General features: G+C 44.8%; 2 protein-coding genes across 7 annotated transcripts in view; both read right to left on the bottom strand.

Moving 5' to 3' along the window:
- The window catches only part of timeout (circadian regulator timeout), a 320,135-nt gene extending 308,841 nt beyond the window's left edge, over positions 1 to 11,294 (bottom strand). Inside the window, exons 1-5 of one of the 4 annotated variants that reach the window (XM_089549437.1) lie at positions 7,710 to 7,811; positions 7,401 to 7,585; positions 7,082 to 7,235; positions 4,337 to 4,517; positions 3,992 to 4,134 (exon numbers count right to left, since the gene is read on the bottom strand). In XM_089549437.1, coding sequence (XP_089405563.1) covers positions 3,992 to 4,134; positions 4,337 to 4,517; positions 7,082 to 7,235; positions 7,401 to 7,506 — 584 coding nt within the window. In that variant the 5' untranslated portion in view covers positions 7,507 to 7,585; positions 7,710 to 7,811. Of the gene's footprint in view, positions 1 to 3,991; positions 4,135 to 4,336; positions 4,518 to 7,081; positions 7,236 to 7,400; positions 7,684 to 7,709; positions 8,572 to 10,141 lie in introns of those variants that run through there. The other 3 variants (XM_089549434.1, XM_089549433.1, XM_089549436.1) reach the window with 3 other exon arrangements.
- Positions 11,295 to 11,409: 115 nt separating this feature from the next.
- Positions 11,410 to 24,040, bottom strand: LOC149340602 (uncharacterized). 3 transcript variants are annotated; one of them, XM_089549441.1, is made up of 4 exons: positions 23,782 to 24,040; positions 22,041 to 22,120; positions 19,043 to 20,278; positions 11,410 to 14,173 (listed from the first exon to the last, which is right to left on the bottom strand). In XM_089549441.1, the coding sequence occupies exons 2-4, from the start codon at positions 22,064 to 22,066 to the stop codon at positions 13,252 to 13,254; spliced, it is 2,184 nt and encodes a 727-aa protein (XP_089405567.1). In that variant the 5' UTR covers positions 22,067 to 22,120; positions 23,782 to 24,040; the 3' UTR covers positions 11,410 to 13,251. The 3 variants fall into 3 exon arrangements, with proteins under 3 accessions (XP_089405567.1, XP_089405568.1, XP_089405569.1); XM_089549442.1 differs by lacking the exon at positions 22,041 to 22,120; XM_089549443.1 differs by lacking the exon at positions 22,041 to 22,120 and having other exon boundaries at positions 19,043 to 20,275.
- Between the last annotated feature and the right edge of the window lie 2,133 nt (positions 24,041 to 26,173).

Raw genomic sequence — 26,173 nt, 5'->3', positions numbered from 1 at the left:
TAAAGGTAGTACTAGCATACACTAATTTAAGTTTTGTATATGATGGCCGAACCCTTCACAAGTAGAGAATGAGCAGCTAGTGCACAAGGCTCAGCACATGGATCAATCAACAGAACTTTAAAGTTAGGAACATTTCATACACAGCGCAAGCCAAAACAGCACGAATAGTTCCCTAACTGCTTCATTAGAATTTGGGGGGGGGCAGTTTTATTAGCAAGAAAACAAAATGCACTTACATTACACAGACTAGCTGGCATAAAACAAACGCCTAAAATTTAGGCCATGACCACAATGTCATCTTCATTTCACTTGCTCGGCACTGTAAACAGCTTAGATTTCCAGAGAGCACCTTTCTTTCTATTGCAAACCAGCTATTATCACCTGAAGAAAATCTGCAGCGCTATGTACATGTTGGTAATTGAAAGTACAAAGGAATCAGGGTGATGAAAGCAAGAAGTGAATGAGGAAAAAGTGAACGCCAGTGTGTGGGGCTCTTGTAAAAAAGAAGAGGGATTACGTGTGTGCACAAAAGCTTCTACTATAAAGTCAACGTGTCTCAGAGCAGTTCTTGCCTCAGCAAGAGATATGAGGCCTTATGCAGATTGATGAGTATTTAGAGAAAGCGAGAGGAGGTTAAGGTACACACTCAGGCATGTGATTTAAAAATTGAATTTCCGGTAAAAGCAAAAATTTTACCATTTTGTTGAAAGACAGCAAGGCCTTATGGATAAAAAAGACCCAGTACCAGTGAGGATCAAAAGTGTATATAATTTGAGAAAATTATGCTTTTAGTCAAGTTGAAAACCAGAGCACTCAGTGACGACACACAGGAGAGAGTCATTCGCCACGCCTCAAGAACTCAGAGTGATGAGTACCATTTATGTGCAAAGGTGAAAGCATGTACTATGTGTGACCAATTCCAAACATAATAAAGGTTGCTTCTTCAAGTCTTTCTCTTCTTCCATTTGAAAATCTACCAATGCATGGCATAACTGGAAGTAGTATGCACACAGGGATTTATTAGCACTTTTCCGAGGTGGCAACCAGGCGGGTCCCTATATACACAATGCTCTTCTAGGGCTTTCTTCTTTGAAAAATGGGGGCTAATACAGTATCCTCAAAGAAAAATTATCTCTTAAGGGTCCCTGTGCCCCTCCTTAAATTTGTCCCTGTCGTGCATTTCTGTGCTGCGCCCTTGCTGTCATCACTCATGCAACCTCTATCTCATGTATTATTACATGTATTGACATTAGGATGGCATCTTCACTGTCACAAAAAGCAGCTGCGGCAAAGCATGTGTCAGCCAGCTGATTACCTTCATCCTGCAAATGATGATTACCTACACAAATGATCTATGCAGCGTTGTGAGTAGCCGCATTTGGATGTACAGGTGTGAGCACAAGTGGAGAGCCCATGGGAGGAGTGGCAGAACTGCTTGACAGTGCCATATGACGGTGTGTGCCCGTTGTCGAGATGTGCACAGTGCACCCTCCATAACATACAGGGTCTGTTCTGAAAGTAGTAGGACTGGTTTTTTCCTGGGCGAACGGGCGGACAAGAGGCGGTCTGCGCGTGCAGGATCGTTGAAGGGGGATATTGAGAATGCTGGGAAAAATCGGCAGTCGGCTCTCGGCCATTGAAGAAAGCAGGTCGATTGTACTGTAAACCCCTGTCGAAACGTCTCGTCACGCAGAATCAGGGAGCATTTACCGGATCAGCGATACGTGATCAAATTTTGTGCAAATTTTGGTAAAACGGGCAAAGAGACTCACGACATGATTATGGAGGCCTACGGTGGCGCTGCCATGGGTAGATCAGATGTTTTTTGAGTGGCACAAGCTGTTCCGAGAAGGTCAGGAAAGAGTGGAAGACGACGACCGCTCCGGACGCCCTTCGACCAGCAAGACCAACGAAAATGTGTAGCAAGTGAAACATTTACTGAGCAGTGATTGTAACATGAGTATCAGAATGATTGCTGAGGACATGAGCATTCCTCAAACCCAAGTTTTTGAGATCGTGATAGAAAACCTAGCCATGAGGAAAGTGTGGGTGAAGTTTGTGCCGGGAGTGTGAGTGTTGTCAGAGGAGCAAAAGGCCAACCGGAAAGCGATCTGCCGGGATCTTCTTCCTAATGTCAATGAGGACCCCGATTTTTTGCCCAGCTCATAGCGGCAACGCTGCCTCAGGCCCCCTACAGCCCTGACATGGCCCTGCCAGACTTTTTTCTATTCCCGAGAATAAAATCGACGCTCAAGGGGAAACATCGCGTATCGATAGAGGCGGTTCAACAGGCCGTGACGAGGGACCTAAACAGCATTCCGGTCCAGGCGTTCCTGGAGGCGTATGAAAACTGGAAAACTCATGGAGAAGCAGCGTGTAGGTGCGGAAGGGTGATACTTTGAAAAATTCTAATCGTTTGTACTATTCTCTTGAATAAATTTTATGAAAAAAAATGAGTCCTACTACTTTCGGAACAGACCTTGTATGCTGGCCTTTTCTCACAGGCATTTCGGTCCAACACGGTCTTCGCGAGAAAAGGTGCTTTGTTTCCGCGAGGGCAGGCTATCATCTGGGTGAGTAAGGTATAGCTTCAGAGGCATATTTTAGTGCAAGACGGGATGACAGAAAGAAAGGACGAACACGGGCGCTGATTCATCCTGTGTTCGCCCGCCCGTGTTCATCCTTTCTTTCTGTCATCCCGTCTTTTGCGCTAAAATATGCCAGTGAACTCTGAACACCAACTAGCCCAACATTTAACCCTTTTGAAGGTAGAGCGCATGAGCCACTTTATTGGCCATTCTCTATGTCAGCACTATTTCATGCACAGGTCCTGAATTCTGTCTGAACCAACGCATGGCTTCCACTCCACGATGGCCAATCCCACACGACCGAGCTGCAGAGTGAAAGCTACATAGCCGGTTTCTCGTGACGACCTGTGTCGTCTGCAGAAATGTCGCCACCTGTGCCAGTCAAGCAAAGCAGACGGACTGGCGGTTCAGAAAATGTCATGAGCAGGATTACCGATACAGAGCCATAGCCTGCGCACAAAGTTGTGTCGCAATAGCTACGTGCAAGCGACTGACTAATAAAATGGCTCGCGCGTGCTGACTTGCTCGTTCAGACAGCCTGCCACCAATGCAGCGCAGAGTGGTCCCCTGCAGCTTTTGTTTTAAAAACGCTGTGTCCGTATGAAATGCCTATGCTAACAGGCCAGCATATTAACCCATATACACCTGGCATCCTACATGTGGGACATTGCTTTTTTGAGCAGTAAGTATAAAAGTTAATTGTGTAAAAGCTTGCACCAGCTAATGCAGGTCCAAAAGGGTCTAAATTTTTCCTGTGAAAGGGTTGTGTTGTGTGTATTCTGTTATGTGCATTGTGTGCATTCAGAAAGATCGACCAGTCTTCTCAGGACGCCATTTTTTAAATTCCACCTGATCAACTACATTGTAATTCTGCAAGAAAAACAAATAATTTTTGCACACTGTCATAAGGAAACACCACACGAGATGAGAATTGTGATTTTAAAGTCGATGTCAAGTGTTTGAAGCATTACTACACATAACGGGAAGCGAATTTGCCTAGTATCCTGCACTGTCGGACGGCTTCAAGGTCGGTGTTGGGAAAAATACTTCCGCCAGTAAAAGGATGATTCCAAATTGTGAAGTGAAATCACCAGTTTATATAGAAAAATATTTTAATTTTTTCAAATTTCTGAAGTTTCGGCATATATGTATTAAAGAGGACATATGCGTTAAAAAGGACACACTGCACATATCTTGACAACAGGCATGTAATGTCAGCGCTGACAAGCAGTTCTGCCATCGTTCGCGTGGTGTCTCCATGCTTTCTCATGCATGTGCGTGAGTACTGCTTCTGCACAATTAAACAATAGTTTCCTTCCCAAGGACTTATTGCTGTAAGTGATCATTTGACTATTCTTAGCAGAACTGCACGCAGATGAATGGTTTGAGCCTTAACAACGTACCACAGTACTTGGTCGTGGACGCTGACATCATCATCTGTGCGCTTCTCTTCAGATGGGTTGGCAGGCACATGAAGGACGTTCCTGATCAGGACAAGGATTCGCTCAATCATGTCCTTGTCTTCTTCCTGTCGTGTCTCCCAGTTCTAGATATAGACGCAGCATCAAGTCATGTACGGCTTAAAAAGGTGAGAGTTAATAATAAAGCAAGCCAGCTACTACATAAATGTTCAGACTGTGAACCAATGCATGCACCGCAATAGATGATGTTACAGAATGCTTTGAAATAATTTAGTAAAGTGTAAATGTATACTGAATCAACAAAAAAAAAAGGACAAATAAATATACCTTGTGCAGAAGAGATTCGAGTTTTTTGGTGATAGTAATCCATACTTTCGAATCCGTAAAAGAAAGTTTGTATGACTGCAGGTGAGATACAATTTCCAAGTAGATGTTGCGGGAAAACTTCTCAACTGGAAGCTCCTCCTTGTACAATATTATGGCAGGGTTTGTGAGGTCCACCAGTAATCTGGACATGGGACAGGAACAACACATTCTCAAGTCTTCATTTTTGTGCTTGCTATCCACATTATTTGTTCGTGACTCCCCTCTTGGCATTGGAGTGTTATGCAAGGATGTAAAATCTTTGACACTCCCACACTTTCTCATTTTTATTATAGACGAAAGCTCCACAACAATGAGAACAACTACATTTATGCCCTTCCTTTTCAAGAGTAAAACACAAATTCTCCCGATTTCTTCACTTTAAGCAAAATGTGTAAAAATTATATGTGTTTTATAACTGCAAAGAGCTGAAGAGAGGTACCATATTTAAGCAGGCAGCTACGCTAAACACTATTTCAGAAAGGTTTCTATTACTGGTGACATCACCTATGTCACCTTTCTCTAAATATGTGTTAGTCAATCACTTACGAAGAGGTTTCAATTCCAGGTGTGATCAAACAGTACCCGTTAAAAGCCAGGACCAAGGCTAAGCATTACTCCTCGCTACCCTACACAAGTCTAATACCCATGCCACACGTGCGCAAGAAATGGCAGTAAATGCTTAAGGCCTTAAGTCTGTTAATGCCATTATTTTCGGATTTGGTGCTACACGTCCACATTTGATGCCATTATCAAAAGTGACAATGACAATAACGCTGGCAAGGCAGTCAGAAGTTTCATCTGAATATAAACAGTGCTAATGAGCACAATATATTGGGAATGTTTTTCAAATGTAATGTAAAAACGACTTTCCAGAAAATACGGCTGTTCTTGCTTTACAAGTCGAACAAGTAGCCATAAACTCACATGTCGGCCCTCAAGTAGAGAGTGCCTGTCAAAAAGGCTGGTTAAAATGGCACTCTTCGCATCGAAAATGCAGTATAGGTGCCTCATCCCACTTAAAGTTACAAATTAATCATTTGATACTGGTCAGGAAGTTACTAAAAAAGTAGCATGCTTTTCTGCATGTGCAATGGGAACGAGAGTATGCATTGCACGGGCGAATGAGTTGTGGTGAACTCAGTAGGTTGTGAATGGCAGTAAGGCTAATGCCATTAAATTTATGTGTATGGCACCGCACGGATGCCATTAAAACTTAAGGCAGTAAGCGCTCAATATCTGTCTGTGTGACATGAATATAAATATGGTCTGCACTTAAATAACAATTTTGATGCTGAAAGACTGAACTTGTGAGATAACAAACATTTCCTCGTACATGGTCTTAGAGCATATTTGTGGAACTTAAATATTTTGCATTTCACAAGAAGGTGAATGGTAGCATCTAATTGTCTTCATTGTAGGAATAACCAAAAAAACAAATCAAACTGCTGAACAGTTTCCAAAAAATCTTATTTATACCCAAACCTTCAAAACAACAAAAAATGAACATTTATTCCCCTGGATATTGAAAAATATGCAGCCCAGAAACAAGTGGCATTAACTATAATGCATATTATGTCATGTCATATTATAAAGGTGCAGGCCCAAAACTAGAGAGCTAGGTCAAAAAGTTTTTCTTGCTCCAATAATGTATGCTCTGCCTCATTTTTACCCTGGCTTTCATCCTTTATCTCCATATTTACACAAATATTTGTCAAAATATTTTTGAGAATGCTTATGTATTTGTAAAAGAAAAATTTTAAAAAAGATAGATCAAAATTTTGCAGTAAAGATATATCATAAATAAGGATAAAAAACAACCCTTCTGTCCACTGCATTTAGCAGTGGTATTTCCTTATTCACATTCCATAGCTGTATAAAGCAAAAAAAGAATGTGTTATCATCAGTAACACAAAAGGACAGAAAACTGTGCTCCCATAATAGCATCAGTTGAGTAATGCAGTAGCTCTTCATAGTATTCTATCTACAGTAGAGATGTTAGGCTGTTGCTTACAACCGAAACTGTGAGCAAGAGAGCTACCATTACAAAATATAAAAAGCTTTTAACCAGCAGATTACTTTCACGCTAATACCTCAGGAAGGCAGAAGCAACTGTAACAATATTCACGAGCTGTTACCATGTTGCGAAATTGAAGTCAATATTGAAAACTTGGGACATGACCATTTTCCTTGTTCATTTTATTCACCAAGCATGTGGAGCAAAACAGTATAATAACTGTCTGTGCATAATGCCATGTTTCTGAAGAGGGCCATGGAAAACTGTACAAACGTTCACTTTCTAGTTTAGGATAGGAAGAACACTTGTGAAGTGAAAACAACGCACAGGGAAGAAGCCACCACCAGGAGCTAATCACTAGTGATCACCACGCTTTTCACAGCTGCCCTTTAAGTATCAACAGCGGCACAGGACGAACTGCTGCCAAGCTGCAGATTTGAACGAAAAATCAGGCCTGCAATGGACACATCCAAAATGATACCGTCGGCATCATCCTACACTGTTAGGGCACGTATATGACTACCAAGCGAGTCATACCATGAAAAACAAAACAGCATTTCACTAATGCTGTTGTTTTAACTTCAGCGTCTATTTATCATTGGAAATTTAAAACATTTAATGTTCAAGTGTCACAGGTGCGCGACCGACTGGCACATAACAACACGCATTTACAAAAACGATCAATTCCTCACCTTACTATGACATCAAATAGGGTGTCATCGTCAGGATAAAACTTGAGCAGAGGAAGGAGATCTGTTTTCAGCACTTGAATACGACCCAGGATGCGACGTATCTCATGGGCTTCATCGTCTCGCCTCAGATACCTCAACAAGTCCTTTAAGCTTTCTGTGAAAACAATCGCAGAACAGAATCACATTGCATTCCGTATGTAGTAACAACACAGTAACAGTAAAGTGGAAAGCACAACTCGATTCGCCAAAACATGTTTCTTGGGAGACAGATTAAACCATCATATATCACTCTAAACACGGCCCAGCGGACACAGCGTACCTATGCAGTCCGGTTCTTTGTAATATTTGCCTTCATCCCATCCTCCGAGAGTGCTGCAAGCAGCCTGAATGTCCGAAAGGACTAAAGGTGACACCGCTTCACTCATCGTGCGTAGAAGCACACGAGACCACCAGTGAGCACGGCACACGAGTACCGGCACACGCACGATGAGCTGTAGACGACAGCTGTAGCGAATTTGGCGGGAAAGAACGCAAAGCGGAAGTACGTCATCGCTGCACTAGGTGGCTGGATGGAGCGTCGGGTGCCCGAAAGTGAAGCCACATACCTCGGTGGCTTCAAGAAGCTTACCTCCTTGGGTGGCATGCTCGATGGACACTCGAACGGCGCCGTAAGCATCGTGGCCGTAAGGGAAGGGATAAAGGAGGGGGGAGGGAGTAAAAGGGAAGAAGAGGTGCCGTAGTGGAGGTCTCCGGAATAATTTCGGTCGCCTGAGGATCTGTAGCGTGCAATGACATCGCACAGCACACATGTAGGCGCCTTCTGCGTTTCGCGCCCATCGAAACGAGGCCACCGCGATCGGGTTCGAACCCTTTACCCCAAATGTCAGCCTTTGGCGCTTTGGCAGTGACTAAAGTAGCAGTGACGAAATCGACCTCATCCCGGTTTTCAGTTTCAGTTTTCGTCTTCCCTTGGCATTTCGTCTTTTCGCTGTTCTCCCTGTTCTCATCTTTTTAATGTTGCCAGAACGTTATGGCAATGTCGCTAATGTTTTATAATGTTGTGTCACATGTTCCAACGTTGCTGCAACGTGTCCATAAGTAGGTCAGGATGACACTACAATGACACTATCTGCTAACATTGCAGCCACATGCATATGCTCAGAAATTCGTTAGGATAACATACCATCAGCCATCGTTGGAACAATTAACATCGAGAAGCAACGTTGAGGCAATACAGCCTGGTGAACGTTATTATGTTTGAATCATAACAATAAAGCAACATTACAAATATATTTCAAGCACAAGGTTCCAGAACTTTTCCGACTGTTGCTACAGTAAATATTTTTTTTTTTTTTCAACTAGCAGTACTTTGCAACCTTTGCAACTAAACCGTCTCTCGCCGACTCGCCGGCGACGAGGCTGACCACATGCTCGCCCGCTCCTCATTACCTCGGGGTGCTGCGGACGCCTCCACAACATATCATCTAAAAGCAAAGAAAGTATTGGTGCGTTCAGGGATGTAACCGAAAATCTAAAGAAAGACCGGAGGATATATCCGCCACCGGATAGATCCAAGGAGTCGTACGACTGGAGAAGACTCCAAGCTCGAAATTTCTTCTCGCCCCTGTGGAGGAGTTGGACGGCCGGGTGCCAGAGGGCGGAAGAGGAACGGTGCAGAAACCGAAATTTGTAAATTTTGCGGCCACGTGGCAACATTAGATCACATAATTTGGAGATGCGTTCGTGCCCCAGGGCACAACGCGATTAAAACTAGCGATGAATGGGAGACCACGCTGAGAAGCTCCGACGAAAAAACTGAGCGCTTCGCCGTCCGCCTGGCGGCCGAGGCTGAAGACCTCTTCTCCTAGACGGGATCGGATGTCCTCCGGCCGCGGTGCGACAGACTGCCTCCTGGCCGGACGCCTGCGTGCGGACCCGGAGGTGGCTGCCGCGCCGTATTCGGCGGAAATAAATTCTCCCTCCTCCTCCTCTTCTGTTGCGCCTGCCTTTTATTACCTATTCGCCACTGTCACCCTTGGGACACCCTTCATATTCGCTCGGAGGTGATGAGTTGCATTATACTGCATTGTGGAGCTAAAGTGTCGGTCGCTGTCGTTGGTCCTTGCAAAGAGTTATGATATGTTGTGAAGCTTACCAATTGCCAGGCCTGCATGCTTGTGCTGGGTTGCTGAACTTCTCAAGAATGTTACATTATGTTACGAAACATTAAGGCAATGTTGCAGCAATGTTGAACATATATGTGGACACAACAGCGCGGAAAATGTTGCAGCAACGTTTTTCACGTATGATGTCTTGATATTGCCAAAGGAGTACACTAGCCACGTTAATGCAACCTAAAAAGGTAATATTGCTGCAATGTTCCAGCAGAGTGCCTACCTCTTGCGCCGTAAACTCTTCGGTAAAGGCGTTTCGAAAATAAGGGTTCCTTGCGTTGCGCGACACTAGCAGACGACAGGACGTCGCTGCACAAAGCACCTGCGTACAGAGCCTTTGTCTTCTCATCTCTGTTTCGTCCCGTCGCACTAGCGGCGCAAACTCTGCTTTTCATTGTGATGCACGCTCTAAGCTCAAGTAATGCCAACAATGGGGGATAACTTCAAGAAAGAATAGATGGAAACCTTCCCAGGCAGCCGACTATATATGCTGTGGCCACTTTGTCGAATTACGTTTCGATCGAATCGGAGCAAGGGCGCGCGGCCACTATCTGATGAAGTGCAGACAGTGTTCTGGTTCACATCAGCGCCTACAAAATGCACCGTTTTTTTACGTGCACCAAACAAGTACTGTTTCACGTGAGGCCCTCCAAACAATGTTCACATTTATCGCGTTCAGCTTGCTTATTAATATAACAGCAGACATTTCACGACAATGACGCAGATAATTGGCTGTGGCTTGGTACGGCTCTTCTGTCTCGGATCCGCAGCTCGTTGCCTCCTCTTGGTTTCATTACGTCGTTGACCGCGACCCTGGCACGAGATGCCGAACTAGAAGATGCGCCATCCTCATCTGAATCCACTCGCCTGGCAGCTTCGTACTTACGGCGCTTCTCGAAGCGTGCGGCTCGTTCCTCCTCAGTCTCCTCGGCTCGCTGCCTCGTCTTGGTTTCGTTCCGTCGACGAAGCCTGGCTTCTTTCAGTCTCTCCGACTCACTTTCCATATCTACCGACGAATGCCACCAAGCCGCCCCTGTTACAACGCGGTTTCACCGGCTCCTCCTCTGACGTCATGCCAGATGGCGCGGCGAGCGGCGCTGCCAACTGCGTTGCTAGGTAACGGCTCAGCTTGCCGTGTGGCAACAGGCCACAGCGAAACGACGAGAATACGGCCAATGTAGCTGTCGCTACAAAACTGATAACGAAAGGTTTGGTTTGGAAAGGGTGAAAGACAACTATACCTAGTTTTCAAACTGCCGCTGTGGAGCTGGGCGTCCTGGCGCCCTAGGCGATAAAGGGGCGCTGCGATCGAAGCTTGCGCCATTTTATCCGCGCAAACTGTGCGGATGGTTCGGTGACGTCGATGAGCAAGACTTCGGCTTCTCGTCCGCTGCTCTTTGACAGTGTCAGTGCGTCGTGGTAATGCCTGTGGAGTGGTCGAGACGCTGAGAGGAGGAACAAGCTCGGCCGCTGCTTGTTCGTCGCTTTTGGTCAGCAAGTGTACAGTGCAAGTATCCTGTGGCGCGGGAACTCACTGAGTCATCGTGCGGCAGGATACGCTGACGTCCATCCAGCATGCCAACTTGCTTTGTTCCCGGTTGTACCAGAGAGTACAGGACAAGGACAAGCGGCACCTCCTCCCCCAGTGACCTTGAGCATCAAAAATGGGTTACATCCAGAGTAAAGGCCTTGCTACGGTGGCTGGAGGCCTTGCCATATAGTTACCGAGAATAGCGCGTCACTGCGGACCTCGGAGTTTAGAACTAGACCCTGACGATCTTGGAAGAGGAATTGATGCACCGTCTAGTCACATTACACTATAACGCGGGAATGCAGGCAGAAAACTTTTGTAGATATCTCCTGTTGATATCCCAGTCTGCTCACTTGGAGATGTAGAATTTCGCAAATCGTCTGCAACAAGCTGTCGGCTGCCCGCAGCACTGCGATCAATTCACTGCTCGCGTCATCCATTTCTACTTAATGACGCGCATGCACTTTTTTCGCTAGATAAAAAAATTGTTAGAATGACTGTGCGGTGTGGGCACAGCAGGAAAGAAAGCAGGCAAAGCTTATTTAAGAGAATGTGTTCATGGTTGCTTGTAGATAAGTTAATAAACTGCACTGTTTGCTTTGAAATCGCATTGAAGACCAGAGTCTTGTTCCATGTGTTTAATATCGGCGTGCATCCCTATAGTGTTAATGCATCCTCCACGACACCTTCACAGAGATAATGATGAGGTTTTGTGGCAGTGAAGCGTAATTCACAACCAAGTGACAAAACAGATACAAGTCAATATTTCCTCTATACAAACATACGCAGATGAGACAGCTGCGGAAAGAAACACAGTTACAGAACGCAACTACCTCGCCGAAAGCTACGATGTATGAATGTGTGCACACACTGATTGCTGTAAAAGCAACGTTAAAACAGTATTCGATAATTACCGGTCAAACAGATCTGCAGAAAAAAGAAAAGCAAATGCGCTATGCATACTATCTCTCACAGAACAAGCGCAACCTGCGGTGCACTAGCAGATGCCACCCACTGCATCACTCAACGCATGGAGGAAGGCAAGCTTCCTTCTTCAATAGCTCAACCTTCGACTTCAGCGCCGCAGTGGTAGGAATCGCAGTGGGCCACCTGCTTCCTATTTAAAAACGTTGCTATACATACCGAGTGCAACTACCTGGTCCACATGGCTACAGCCACGTCGCCGCAATGAACTGCACTGACATGGCTGAAGTGCTCCCATTGTGAAGTGGGCTATTAGCTGGCATTGAAACAATAGAGGAAGTGCTGGTCAGATGCATTATGAGCAACATTCATACTGTTCAGTTATATGATGGTGCAACATACGTTGCACTAACAGGCAGGTGCATAATAAGACTGAAAGAGCATCTGCAAAACACAACAAACGAATCTGAGGTCACCTCAACTTTCACAGTAAAAACAATGGTTGCTCACAACAGTAAGAACAGTAAGAAAAGACCCACATTTTGAGCAGAGCTGACGAGCAACAAACCAGGTATATTTTAGAAGCTTTGGAGATCAACAAGAACAGCAAACGCTGCGTCAGCTACTTGCCTTCAATATCTTATTCAGTAAGTTGATCCATCATATCTGGCCTCCAGAGCATAAAAGAAAAAAGAAAAAAATTGCCATATCTCATGCTATTTCGCGACTATTGCTTCTCTTGTTTCTGACTTAATTCAGAGCATAAAATAAATAGTTCAGTTTACTAGTGCACACCCTTTTTGGCACCCTTGTGGGAAGAACATGCTGGATAGACTTGCCCAAAAGCATGTGGTGGCCAGTCACATAACCAGCACAGGAGTATTCTGGCAAATTTATTGCCACGTCACAGCCTCTTCTCATCAAATCTGATGGAAATGCAGATCCGAAGAGATCAACGAAGCAAGTATTCACTCGCTCTACAAGTGCTGGCCACGATGGTCACATCAAGCTGCACACTAGCTTCTAGCGAATGAACACCCACATAAGCTCGTGCCAAGAAATCAGGGCAGGAACATAAGCAACATGGCAATACTTAAGACACAGATCAGTTTTATGTGCGTGATGCACATTCTTGATCTTAAATGGCATTCTCAAAGTAAACAGAGCATTGCTGCTTTGTAAGGGCATGCTAGACTTGCACTTCATCATGAGCATGAGAACTTAATAAACAGCTGTATAGTGCTGCAGTGCGGTGCTGCACAATCTTAAAAATAAAACCATATTGATATAATGATATCAATACATAAAAATAATAAAGTGGCATTGATGTAAGCCAAAGCTATTAAAGGAAAGGTTGCGTTTATTGCACCTTCACTTCAGTGCAAACAAGAAAAATCTTGACAAAAATTAACAATACTCTCTCAAAGGATCACTTCACATTTACTGACACAATAAAAATTTAGACGTTCTTACAGATATTAATTTAGTGTGCTTAGCATTGAAAAGTTACAAAGCCTGCTGCTGTACTGTTTCCACTAATCTCATGCGTAAACAACATCGGAAACTTTTAGATGTTTTGCGATGGCAAGCCAACAGTCAAAATTGAGCCTGTCTATTTGAGTGCCTTCTCCTGCATAGCATTCCACTTTGTGAGCGACTATGCGGTTAATGAAAAGATAATTGGTCCAGATAAATTTTCTTGCTGCCTCCAAAGCAGCTTTTGCCTCTGCTTCAGACATCCCAGAGGTTGATTTCAAGCAGGAAATTAAAGATTCCTTTGTCTCGAGTAACTCAAATGCTTCAGCACACAATTTCCCAACATTCTGCCTCAGGACGAAACGGACAGCACGATGGAGGCACAAAACATTCCGTTTAACAGCTGCGTTTATCGGCGGACTTATGCAGTCGACATCCGCCTTGGTGATGAAATGATTTTTAATTAGTCCTTTTGTTATGGCATCAAGGCACCCTGGTTCCAGTCCAGATTGGCACGACAAGACCAGCTTATGAAGACTTCCATTTTCCTCAAGCAATCCACCAAGCAGTTCTGCAAACATGGTGCTCATTTCATAGCAAACTATAGTCAGATCTGTCACAAATTCATTCACAACGAGGCCCTGTGACGCCACAACAGAGATGCCTGGCTCGTCGTAGCCATCACAAAATGTAAGGGATCTCAGCGACGTGTTTTCCTGAAGCATTTGGTGTAGGACTGCCACATGTACAGAAGTGACACTGTACATGTCGACTGTTAAGTGCTTCACGCAGGTATCAGAAGCCAGCGCATTGCATACAGCTAAGAAAGATGGCGTAGAAAGCAGCTCGGAGTAGAGGTGAAGCTCGGTGGGACACAGCAATGGATCCAACAAGGAAGCAATGAGTCCGTCAACATCCGTGTCACACCAGGGGACCTGCACACGGCCATACCAGTTGTTTCTGGCAAGCTCCAAGGACAATGCTTTCCTGTAAAACACAGACAAATCAACAGTGAAAGAGAAACATGTAGGGAACTCATTCACACCAAAAATTGTGTGGACGAGAATGTGTGCAAAGAATCACAGAAGTGCAAGGATGCTATGCTGCTATTGCAGTGACTCAAGAGCCTGCTTTTTCAGTTGATTAAACCCCAGAACGGCTTCAGTAAAGATCACAAAATTTGAGTGGTTGCCATAACTGGTAGGATTGCCCACAGAAATCATTTTTCAAACGTGGATTAATGGTGGAGTTATAACTGATGAAAGGCTGTCTGATAGCTTGCAAAGGCATCATAAGAAGCTCGCAATGCTCCAGTCAGTGACTGCACATTAAGTGGTTTCTTTTTTTTCCTGGTATACAGGCCAACTGCTGGCAGTTTAGATATGCAAATTTTCAAAATTACTTGGCCTGCTTTCTCTGCCATTATGTTTCCACTGGAGACTGCTGTTGGTGGCGCTGAAAGAATCTGCTTAATAGTTTCTCAGCTTGTTGCAATTTGTTAGCAGTTAAAATGATGTTACTGAAGGGCAGAGGTCTGAAAGAAGTACTGGAACAGAGAACACCTTTTGAAGGGTGATTGCTCCCCTGCTAAGTGTAGAAGACTTATGTTTGGATATAATAGTGAGTTTCACAAGAATTACTGGGCAGGTTAATTTATTACGTTCGAAATGCGTTTCAAGGCCTGTCAGGCAATGCACAGAATAAAGAAACTTACGGCTCTGAGAAAACCCATCACTGATGCCACATGAGCATGTGTGTATGGGAAATCATACTTTGTGTTCAGTGTTGTACTCCTTTAAATATCGCAAGGGGGGACATGGAAAATAAATGGGCAATTGGGTCACAATTTTCAATTTCCCAATTAGTTTTTTTTTTTGTAATCCTTGGGTCTTTATCAGTCTTGTCACAAAAAATTACAGCAAAATAAGCAAAAATTCAGAACAATGTTTTCTTTATGTGTGACTGCTAAAAACTGTGAACTACTGATTGGACTTCTGTGTGGCTTTCAGACCACGGAACACTGCCATCTTAGTATCGCTATGGAGAGGAGAGATCAAAGCTTCAGCTGGTTGTAATGTCACACTTTTGTTTATAGGGGTTTAATGTGCCAAAACGACTCAGGCTATGAGGGATGCTGCAGCCGAGGGCTCCCGATAATATCAGCCAGCTGGGGTTCTTTACTGTGCACTGACATAGCATAGCACATGGGCCTCTAGCATTTCGCCGCCATCCAAATGCAGCCACCGCGGCCAGGATCGATCCCGCGTCTTTCAGGCCACCAGCTGTAGCTACTGAGCCACGGTGGCAGTACTGCCACATTTCTCTGATGAAAAGGAAATGAGGCGACAAATGCGGCAGATAAGGAAATCAACTCTGAGGTAAATTTTCTCAGCTTTCACTTTTTCTGCCATTGCTTGACATCACTCATACCTTTGGCATTTCATAATGAATGGGAGTAGAATGATTCTCCTTTTGGGCACGAACCCCCGAGATGGTGAGAAGTGTGATAAAGCGCCGAATTTTTTTATTATGTGTGCAATAGTATTTTTAGTTATCTTTATAAGGAATATTCTCATGCAAATATGCAAGCTGAAGTTTGACTTATATTTTCATAAGTACGGGGCATCTAAAAAAAACAAAAAAACTGATAGCTTTATTAAACAGAAAAGGGTTTTGTGAACATGTTGACATTAAAACTTGTGCATTTTCTTCCCAATTATTTAAGCCCGGGGTATGACTTTCATCATCATCATCAGCCTGACTACGCCACTGCAGGACAAAGGCCTCTCCTATGTCTTTCCAATTAACCCTGTCCTTTGCTAGCTGCAGCCACCGTGTCCCCGCAAACATCTTAATCTCATCTGCCCACCTAACTTTCTGCCGCCCCCTGGTACACTTGCCTTATCTTGGAATGCGCCTTGTTACCCTTAAGGACCAGCGGTTATCTTGTCTTCGCATTGCATGCCCTGCCCAAGCCCATTTCTTCCTCTTGATTTCAACTAGGATGCCATCAACCCACGTTTGTTTCCTCACTCACTCCGCCCACTTCCGGTCTCTTAACATTACACCTATCATTTTTCTTTCCAAAGCTCGCTGCGTTGTCCTTAACTTAAATTGAACCCTTTTCGTTAGCCTCCACGTTTCTGCCCCATAAGTGAGTATCGGTAAGATACAAGTGATGTATACTTTTCTCTTGAGGAAAAATTTGCGATTCACTGAAGGCATAGTCTTGCTGAGTCACTCAGGAGATGAACTGCAAAGCATGATCAATGAGCTGAACAGGCAGAGCAGAACGGTGAGTCTAAGAATTAACATGCAGAAAACTAAAGTAATGTTCAACAGTCTAGCAAGGGAGCAGGAGTTCACAATTGGTAGCAAGGTGCTGGAAGTGGTAAGGGAATACATCTACTTAGGGCAGGCAGTGGCCGCTGATCCTGAACAGAAGAGGGAAATAACTATAAGAATAAGAATGGGGTGAGCGCATATGGCAGGTTCTTTCAGATCATGAATGGCAGTTTACCAATATTCCTCAAGAGAAAAGGTAAGACTTCATATTACTCAGCAACTGTCATAGCAAGCTTAAAACAAAATGCAATTCTGAGATCTCCTTAGAGAGTTATGTGTGCCAAATTCTGACACATTTTGTGCATAAATAATGGCAATAGTTTTAATTGCTTTATCTCCCATTAACGACAAAGTAGGACAGAGTTGAACGGTACTACATAAGGAGCAGCACACACCTAGAACTTGAAATCATGTTCATGTATCATTAGGTACTCAATCTAGTATTATGCCCCAAGCATAAGCTGCATTAAGGGGCACAATGTACAGGAGCGCTTTGGGTAAATTCTGACCACATGGGGTACCTTTACCATGCACCTAAATATTGCCCCGCCGCGGTGGCTCAGTAGCTACGGCGGTCAGCTGCTGACCCGAAAGACGCGGGTTCGATCCCAGCCGCGGCGGCTGAATTTCGGTGGAGGCGAAATTCTAGAGGCCCGTGTACTGTGCAATGTCAGTGCACGTTAAAGAACCCCAGGTGGTCGAAATATCTGGAGCCCTTCACTACGGCGTCCCTCATAGCCTGAGTCGCTTAGGGACGTTACACCAATAAACCAAACCAACCTAAATATCAGCACATGGCAATAACACACTTCCCTTGCACTAATACACACTTGCCACCCTGAAAATACAACCTCTACTCGACACTGTTGGCATACCAAACCAGGACATGTAACTAATCAGCACAAGAAACAAATACGAGAACAAAAACAGAGCCTTATTTTAGCTCTAGGATGTCATAGACTGCAAAGACTGTCAACCTGGAAATTGACTTTTATGTCTTTAATGTCACCTTTCATACACATGCATATTGCAGTTGAGGCCACTGATAACAGCCGCAGATATAATGAACGCTCGCTTATTATGAACGAGTGTGGTGTTGCCGTCAAAATGGAAACTCAACTCAGGTACAACGAAAAACTTTTACCACACCACTCAATTATAGTGAATGAGGAGGCGCCGTAAACTCCCACTGAAGTTGAAGCGGTTGCGCTTCCAGCTAGCGTAAAGATCGAAAAGCGTCCCTCAGCCGTTGCGACATTGCCCCGGAAAGAACCTGTCAATCCAAAAACGCAATAAAAGGCACACACTGATGGCTTATAAGGGCAGTGTTTGCTAGCTGGATGAAGCATCCCTAGTGGAAGAAGAGCGGTGGGCTTGACACAGGGGCATCGCCAAAAGCGTAACTACTGCCCACGGTTGTGGATTAAGAGCAGTGATTTGAGAAGTTTTAATGCCTTGCTGGCCATGCTGGCCACAGGGTATGCATTACCTGCCCAGTTGGCTCCATCTTTTGAGCTGCTCCGCGTGCACGCAGCGTCAGACAGTGAGTAATGCGGCTCATACATTCTGTGCCACGAGCACTGTGCTACTTTCGTCGCTGCATGGGCCTAGATACGTCAAATGCTCATTTTGATGGACAGCGCTGCACAAAAAAGATAACACACAAGAGGAAGGCACACACTACAAGTGCTTATTAGCAAGCAGCAAGTTGTGCGTGCCTTCCTCATGTGTCTCGTCTTTTTTGATCTGTGCTATCCATCAACATGAACCAATACATATATGCCCAACTTTTTTACCTGCTTCAGTGTATAGATGAAGCTCTAGAGAACACATGTGATCAGATGCATGTAGATCTGTGGCAGTGCTTCGTTGACGCATAGCTGGCCAGACGTTTTGTCAGGTGACTACACTCCTGCGGACCGCTACATCACAGTATCCCGCACTCTGACAAAGCCGTTAAACACCAAGTACGAGCACTGCCCTACTGTTAGGAATCTGATTAATATGGCTGGACTGCCACCAGCTGCCATAGACACTTTGACTTCTATTAGTTATATCCCGTCCCTAATGTTGATTGTTGGCAGCAAGGATCTCCGCAAGAAAATGGCTGCCCCGGAGAGCTTGGAAAGAGCTGCCATAGGGCCTGCATGCTTTGAACAAGCAGACACGCATAACTGTTTTCTTCAAAAAATAAATGTAAATTTTGGAGGACTTATTTTTGGCTCATATGAGGAAAGTTCACTTGCCACAAACGTCCGATACAACGAATGGAATCCATTATAAGTAGGCTCACCTGTATATGCTTTGCTGCTGCACAACAAAAACAAGTAGACTACTTTTTCCCAGTCTAAAAGATATAGAGCCCTTGTGCTTCAGCAAACCTTAATTTTTTCTTGCTTGCACTTTGCATGACCTTTCTAAGTTTCGTCCTTAACATGCTTCTTCCCAAAGACTTGCGCTCTTTGAAAGAAAATGTGCATTTAACATGTGGGCGTTATCAAAATTACTTACCTCTCCCTTGACGTCGCCTCACTAGCATCAATCTTCAATAAACGAACTGTCTTATTCAGTTTTAGAGCACTCAGAAGATCTTGAACTTGAGGCTGCACAGAAGACTGAGAAACGTCAAGAAACTCAAGAGTAGTGTTTTGTTCGAGTCCCTGAGATATCAGTTCAGCAGCACCATCGTCAATTTGGCACCCTTCAAAAGTCAGTGAACGAAGGCCTTTGTTTTTGGACAACATCGACTTTAGCACAGCACCGACCTGGGGGCCAATATACACACTATCATAGATGTAGCTGGTGATTGTCAGGCTTTTCAATACAGTGTTGGTTTCAAGGGCACTGAGAAACTCTGCACAGCCATTGCTAAATGCTTGGTAGTGAAGCTCAGTGAGTGATCCATTTTCTCTGAGGACGTCACCAATAGCATGCCATATTTCTTCATTGTTTTTCTCAGGATCTGATTCCATAGTGTAGTCATCATTTTCAAGCTCTTCTTCCAAATGTAATGTCTCCAAAGTCTTTGTAGATCTCAATAACCTTAAGAAATGTTTCAGTCCAGCAGGATTTAAGTTGGAACTGAACATAAGCTCTTTCAGGTTCTCACATTTCGAAATGCTGCTCATAAGAACATCGGAGGAGCTGCAATGAATTGAGGCTTGTGACAGGTTTATTCTCCTAACCGAGATGCGGCTCGCTGCGAGAATGTCAGCCAGCTGTACAGCTAAGCTGTCGCTCACATTGACATCTGTAAGCTCAAGGACCTCCAGTTGCTCTATAGGACTAAGGGCATCAAGAAGCAAAGCCCAGTCGAAGGACACGTTTCCGTCTATGGAAATGTGACGCAGGTTTGAAGCACGCCGAGTGATGCTATCAGGAACTTCAACGACATGCAGACATGGATGATCTTCTGCGACGCTGATTGCTTCAACACAACTGTGTTTTTTGGGTAGCCACACCATGAAGAAATATGCATTGTAAGGAATATCCCATGCCTCCACATCAGTTGAGCCGCATCCTGCTAGTGTGCTCAGCCGCAGCTTTCCCACTTGCCACTCGGTGAGGTCAAGATGAAGACCATTCAGGGCAGTGCTCCAGTTTTCCACGTCATCACACAACCAACAGCAGTCTTCCGATGTTGAAGCTGAGCACTCGCGCTCAAAGTCCAACTCCAAAAACTTTTCTCTCCAATGCTGACTGCCCATATTATATACGAGTCGAGGTCTTCCTTGATTCCGCTTACTTCTGGAAAGAAAGCAAGGTAAAATATGTTGGAGTGTGAGAATCAAAGACAGCAACGGGGCTGAGCACGATACTAAAGTATTTTTGATACCACCCTGAAATATTGTATTTCCGATACCGAAACAAGATACATAACTGAAATTGATTTTCGATGCAGACAGTCCATACTGTATCGTAGATACTTCGATGCACCACTCGAATCACCAGTATTAATAAGGCTGGTAATATGATTAAATTATTTGTCTACAATATCTAGAATCTTTAGTGCATTCGATATAGCACACTGTTTTTGAAAGGGTTTCAATGAATCTGGCTACACTGATTTCTTTAAGTTCCAATTTATTTAAGATCCACTGTCAAAGCAGCTGATTTCGTTAGAACGTTAGCAATTTGCTGAAGCCATGGTGATGTTGAAACAATCACTTCCATAAGCAGCCTAGCAACCTTTCTTTAAGCTAATATTCTTCACGTGAACTGCTCTGTGAGCACCTGACTATAAACGATACACTTGTAACTTTTACAGATGTTTTTCGTTTGTTACTACAGTATTTACTGAGCTGCCTCTGCCTTAACCGTGTGCTAAAAGGTGCAAACTACTTGCACTTGAAGTTATTTCCCTAGCACGCTGTTACAGACATTTGAAGCTGAACATACTGCATTTAAAGCAGGAAGAACAAGAACCAAAAATAAAAGGGTTGAAAGTTTTTATTGGGCAGAACTTATCTTGCTAATCTCTGGTATTTAGATGTTATTTTTACTTCACGGTATTAAGAAACTGCATTTGGTCCAGCTGCCAATCTGCAAAAGCCCCACGACGCAGCCGTGCTTTAAAAGAAGCAAATGAAAAAAGCCCCTCTACAAGAGCAGACGAGCATATTGACGTGTTGTATATTATGAAGGTGGCTTATTTTATCAATGGATAAGAGTGAAACATGTAGCCACATTGACTTGAGAATCGTGACAGTATAGTTAACAAACTCAAGTTTCACTCTTGCCTCTTGAGAACTATGGCCTGGTGTGGCACCTGCTTCTCTGAAGGAAAGGGATGCTTTAACTGATGCATTTTATGCTGCCAGCGTTGATGACTACACTGGCTTAAGAGACTGCGCTATCGGGCGAGTCGGTCAATTATTATCAATAAAGGGTACCAAAAAGGTACTGGGTGAACTTATATCAAAAAGAAGACAGGTTTTAGGACTGCACATAGTCCTTGATACGACGGTTCCAATTTGTATCTAAAAGAAGGCAGGTTTTTGGGTTGCACACAGTCCTTGATTAGACAGTTTCAGCTTGTATCAAAAAGAAGACAGGTTTTTGGACTGCACATAGTCCTTGATATGACGGTTTGACGCTATATAAGATGTGGCTTCTTTCGAATAAAAATCAGTCGCGAGTCTGCACTTGTTGCATACCCTTTTTTGTCCTTGTTTGTGTGCGCACAGTACCCTGTGTTGACAACCCATGCGTAAATTTTATCGTGCTGACAAAATAAACGAGAGATGTTCTGTAAGCTCGAGGGCGTGACAGTGAAAGTCATCCATTTCTGTTTGCAACTCCCACAACCTGAAATAAGGATGAAGGGATGTTGTTTCTACCTCAACAGAGAGCCTGTCTTCTCGTCCCTTCTGTCACCAAGTGAGCGGAAGCACAAGGTGCACATCATTTACTCGCCAAACAAGAAACGTAGGAAGAAAAAAGACTGGTCGGGCCAATGGCACTAGCATCGTCTCTAATTGCACTCCATTCCTTTTCTTGGTATGCTTACCGCCTGAGTGAGTAACGCCGGCCCATACCGCCTGAGTGAGCACCGCTGGCCCAAAGTCAGATTCACAGCGGCCTCAAAATCTGCGGCACATTACACATTTTTGAGTATCGAGTCCCGTCAAAATACATTATACACTAAAAATGCATTTTCGATACCACTGCTTGCATTTCTGAAAAGCGATACGTAATACCGATAGACAAAATGTATCGAAAGGCGGTATCTTCGATATTGCCCATGCCTAGTGATCGACTACTTAAAGGGACAGTGAGGAGAGCACTATTAATATTTTTTTTATAGCAAAATCCGATAGTTCGGCATTTCATGGCTTTGTTGCCACTTGGCCGGCAGCGAAAGATGCATTTATTTCCAAGAAATTTGGATTCGAAGTTGAAAAAGTTTTTCCCGCCGCTCTGATTCAAACTTGGGATTCTCCTATGACGACACAGGACTAAGTGACGAGAAACATGACGTGACATGACGTAACGCAGACTCCGTGATTTCTGGCGGCCAGCAGTGCGGCCTAGCAGCAGCCGAAAAGAAAGCTACCGCCGGCCGCACGTTGAAGGCATCTACTGGCTATTGCGGCCGTCGCTACAGTAGCTTCGCTTACGTTTGCACTGGCGTTTTGCCAGCGTTACGATGGATCTTGCTCCCGAAGTCGTCAGCGAAGTTCTCGCAAATAGACACCTTTAGCATACCGTGTACCTTGTTACCACTAGCGGAATACCGCCCGGCTGCCGCCGGCGAGCAGGCGCTGATTGGTCCCGATGCTTCAGGCGCGCACGTAGCTGCCGGACACGTGGCGCCATCTGGCGACATCAAGGAGATTTGCGCATGCATTGGCTGCGCCTCAGTGATTTGTAGTTTCTCGGGTCCTAGAGTTGCTAGAACCATTGGTTCTAGCAACACTGCTTTGTCCTATGACGTCATCACGCTTGTACTTGCGAGTTTGGCCTGTGGCGGCGATAGCTGTATTTTGGTTCTTGCTCTTTTCTATGTTACAAGAGCTTTGTTGTCAGTATGAGTGGCGTTCTTGTAATCAGGAGCTGGTATTCTGTCGATACAAGCCAACTTCAATTTCTCCTCAGTGTCCCTTTAAAAGACGAGGCGCACCGAGTGTTTCGAGGTGTTACAGGAGGGCTACATCTCAATTCAAAATTGGCCAGCAAACACGAGTGCTTAATGCTTTTTCATGTTCTGCCCTTGAAACCTTGGTTTTTTGAGGTGGTGTAGACCTGCTCTCAACAATGCTTTGTTCACGTCCTGCGTATACTGTTGGCCAAGATTTTTTGAAAAAAAAAAATCTATAGTATAAAGTACTGCCCGTGAGGCGCTCCATTTTAATTTTTCGTCTTCCTGCTTGGCCGAACGCAACTGCAGCGTTTTGTAAAATAAATAAGTAACGAAAGCAAGTCATGCCGGCACTCGCGGTTGATAGGTTAGTCCACATAGTCCATGGTACTGGCTTTACTTGCATTACCGTTTTTGTTGCCTCTCGCGGCCATACGTTAAACATGACTGTCAATGAGTGCAGGTACTGTTTGGCTTTTGATGGTGAGCTCGTAGGCGAGATGAAGCCACCGATTATTCACATGGCAGTGTTATAGTGCCTAGAATAGGCACTATAGCAGTGTAGTGCCGCAAACTGTTCACACCTTTCTCACAGAACTGGACCAGTTGTTGACATGAAATAGACATGTTGGTGTGAGAACCATTTCTACAGTAAATACGATAAGCCCACCTTGCCGTCTTCAGCTGTGACGCCTTCTTCGCTTCGTCTGCGACAGGCCAGAAAAAGAAGTTGACTACATCTGCGCGGGTACCGCTGTCAAGAGCAGCCACCTAGCCGAGAATTCGAGCACATCGCTCCATTTTTGTTTAATCTGAGAGAGAGACGCCGGGTTTCAAACAACGCACGAAAATCGACCACCACGCGGGACGCTCGCGACGCTGGTTCGCAACGTCCCCAATCTGAAGCTTACGACCTTACAACTCAGCGGTAGAAGCCAAAGCCAACCGAAGCCACAGCAAAACTGACCAATGCTGCTCTATGGTTTCAGTTTCGGTGCGACTTTTCTCATGCGCTTTGTAGAAAGTTGTTTCCGCTTGACACATTCCAGCATGTGCGCCCCCGCATTTTTAAATGCCTACGATAGAACAAGTGCACAGAAAGTGCACAATCAATGAAATTGGCGCAGCTGGTGTCTTTATCTATGTCGGCGGCTTTCTGTCATCAAAACCGTGTCCGCAGAGATTGCGGGAAACTCCGCCCACATACAGCCTCCGCGCGCAGAATTCCTCCACGACGAAAAAGTAGTCTGTGGCTGAAACGTTTCTTGTTACTTAAACAAGAAGCTTAGCACAAGAAAAAAGTTACGAGCTCTACAGTTCTGATATGTGGATTGTTTGATATAGTCAAGCATTAAAAAATTGATTTCGTTTACAGTTGCGATTGGCCAGCGGAGTAATACAAGACGCCGCACCACGGCCCAGTGTTAGCAACTGCTGTTTTTATAAGTTGTATCCTTCTATATAAAGAGATATCGTTTAAAGAAGTGATTATAATCGAAGGAGAATGATGTGAGGATGCGACGCAAAATTTTGGTGGCAATCGGGTTTTTAGTTAATTAATTAGAGCCAAAAAAGTAACCAAAAGTGGGCGTGGTCGGCTCGGGAGTGGAGCGAAATTTGAATCGCCGGAAGTAAGTTGGTTTGGTTGGTTTATGGGGTTTAACGTCCCAAAGCGACTAAGGCTATGAGAGACGCCGCAGTGCAGGGCTCCGGAAATTTCGACCAAGTGGGGTTCTTTAACGTGCGCTGACATCGCACAGTACACGGGCCTCTAGAATTTCTCCTCCAAAGAAATTCAACCGCCGCGGCCGGGATCGAACCCGCGTCTTTCGGGTCAGCAGCCGAGCACCATAACCACTGGGCCACCGCGGCGGCGTGAATCGCCGGGAGTACCACGGGACACACCATGCGATGTACCACGTGATTGGCCCACGTGACCGAAAGGTGGGCGGAGCCAACGCGCGGCACGAATTTTGAATGTCCGAAATGAATACCGAGGTGAAACGATGGGGGCTTTGGAGTTAATCGAAATGTAATGAATAATTAACAAATTATAGAAACGCCAGTAGTAAATGAAGATGAATTAAAGTGCGTTAGAGTCAGGGTGTCGAACCGGAATTTTTTCGGGTTCGGTTCAGGTTCGGGTTCACGCCTTTCGGGTTCAGTTCCGGGTTCGGCTCCGGAGCGACATTCCGTTCCGGTTCGAACCGCTCCGGATAGCGTCGAACCGGTTCAAACGGGTTCAAACGGGTTCAGACTGTAAAAAAATTCTGAACGTAAGTTTTTATTCAACCTTGTTTTGCTGTTTACTTTTCTAAAACAGCACTGCAAAATTTGCTCCATGCGAGATGTTTTACTGTCCGCGGAAAAAAGATTTAAATTTGCGCAAGAGCCGCGAAATCAAATGAACTCAGAATTAGTGCACACCGGCTGTGCATATATACTAGACTCTATCTGATGAGATACATAAAAAGAAAAGCTGATGGTTTGGTTTGGTTTATGGGGTTTAACGTCCCAAAGCGACTAAGGCTATGAGAGACGCCGTAGTGGAGGGCTCCGGAATTTTCGACCACCTGGGGTTCTTTAACGTGCACTGACATCGCACAGTACACGGGCCTCTAGAATTTCTCCTCCAAAGAAATTCTAGCCGCCGCGGCCGGGATCGAACCCGCGTCTTTTGGGTCACCAGCCGAGCACCATAGCCGCTGAGCCACCGCGGCGGCCTAAAAGCTGATGGATTTTTCATCTGCAAAACCTTTCAGCTTCAGATGTTTCGAAGTCCCCGTCAGGCGAATAATAGGTCTCTCTTGAAGCCTGTGTCAATCGGGAATTTCTCCGGCGAAAAATGCTTAAGCGGGCGCCATCAGGACCGCTGCATGCGCCCACTATGAGCGGAAGTTGTCTTGTATTTGCAGGTATATACAGCCAAGACATCTTTCTGTCACCCCAAAAGCGGCTTTCCAGTCACCCCCCCCCCCCCCCCCCCCCCTCACTCTGGCACACCTGCAGCATACATCTAGCGAGTTTACCAAAAATATTTTATTTTCATCTCCTGCTCTACA

The sequence above is a fragment of the Amblyomma mixtum genome, chromosome 6 (genome assembly GCF_055824585.1).
Source record: "Amblyomma mixtum isolate Tamu chromosome 6, ASM5582458v1, whole genome shotgun sequence".
Taxonomy (NCBI): domain Eukaryota; kingdom Metazoa; phylum Arthropoda; class Arachnida; order Ixodida; family Ixodidae; genus Amblyomma; species Amblyomma mixtum.
This window is presented reverse-complemented; position numbering and strand designations above follow the sequence as displayed.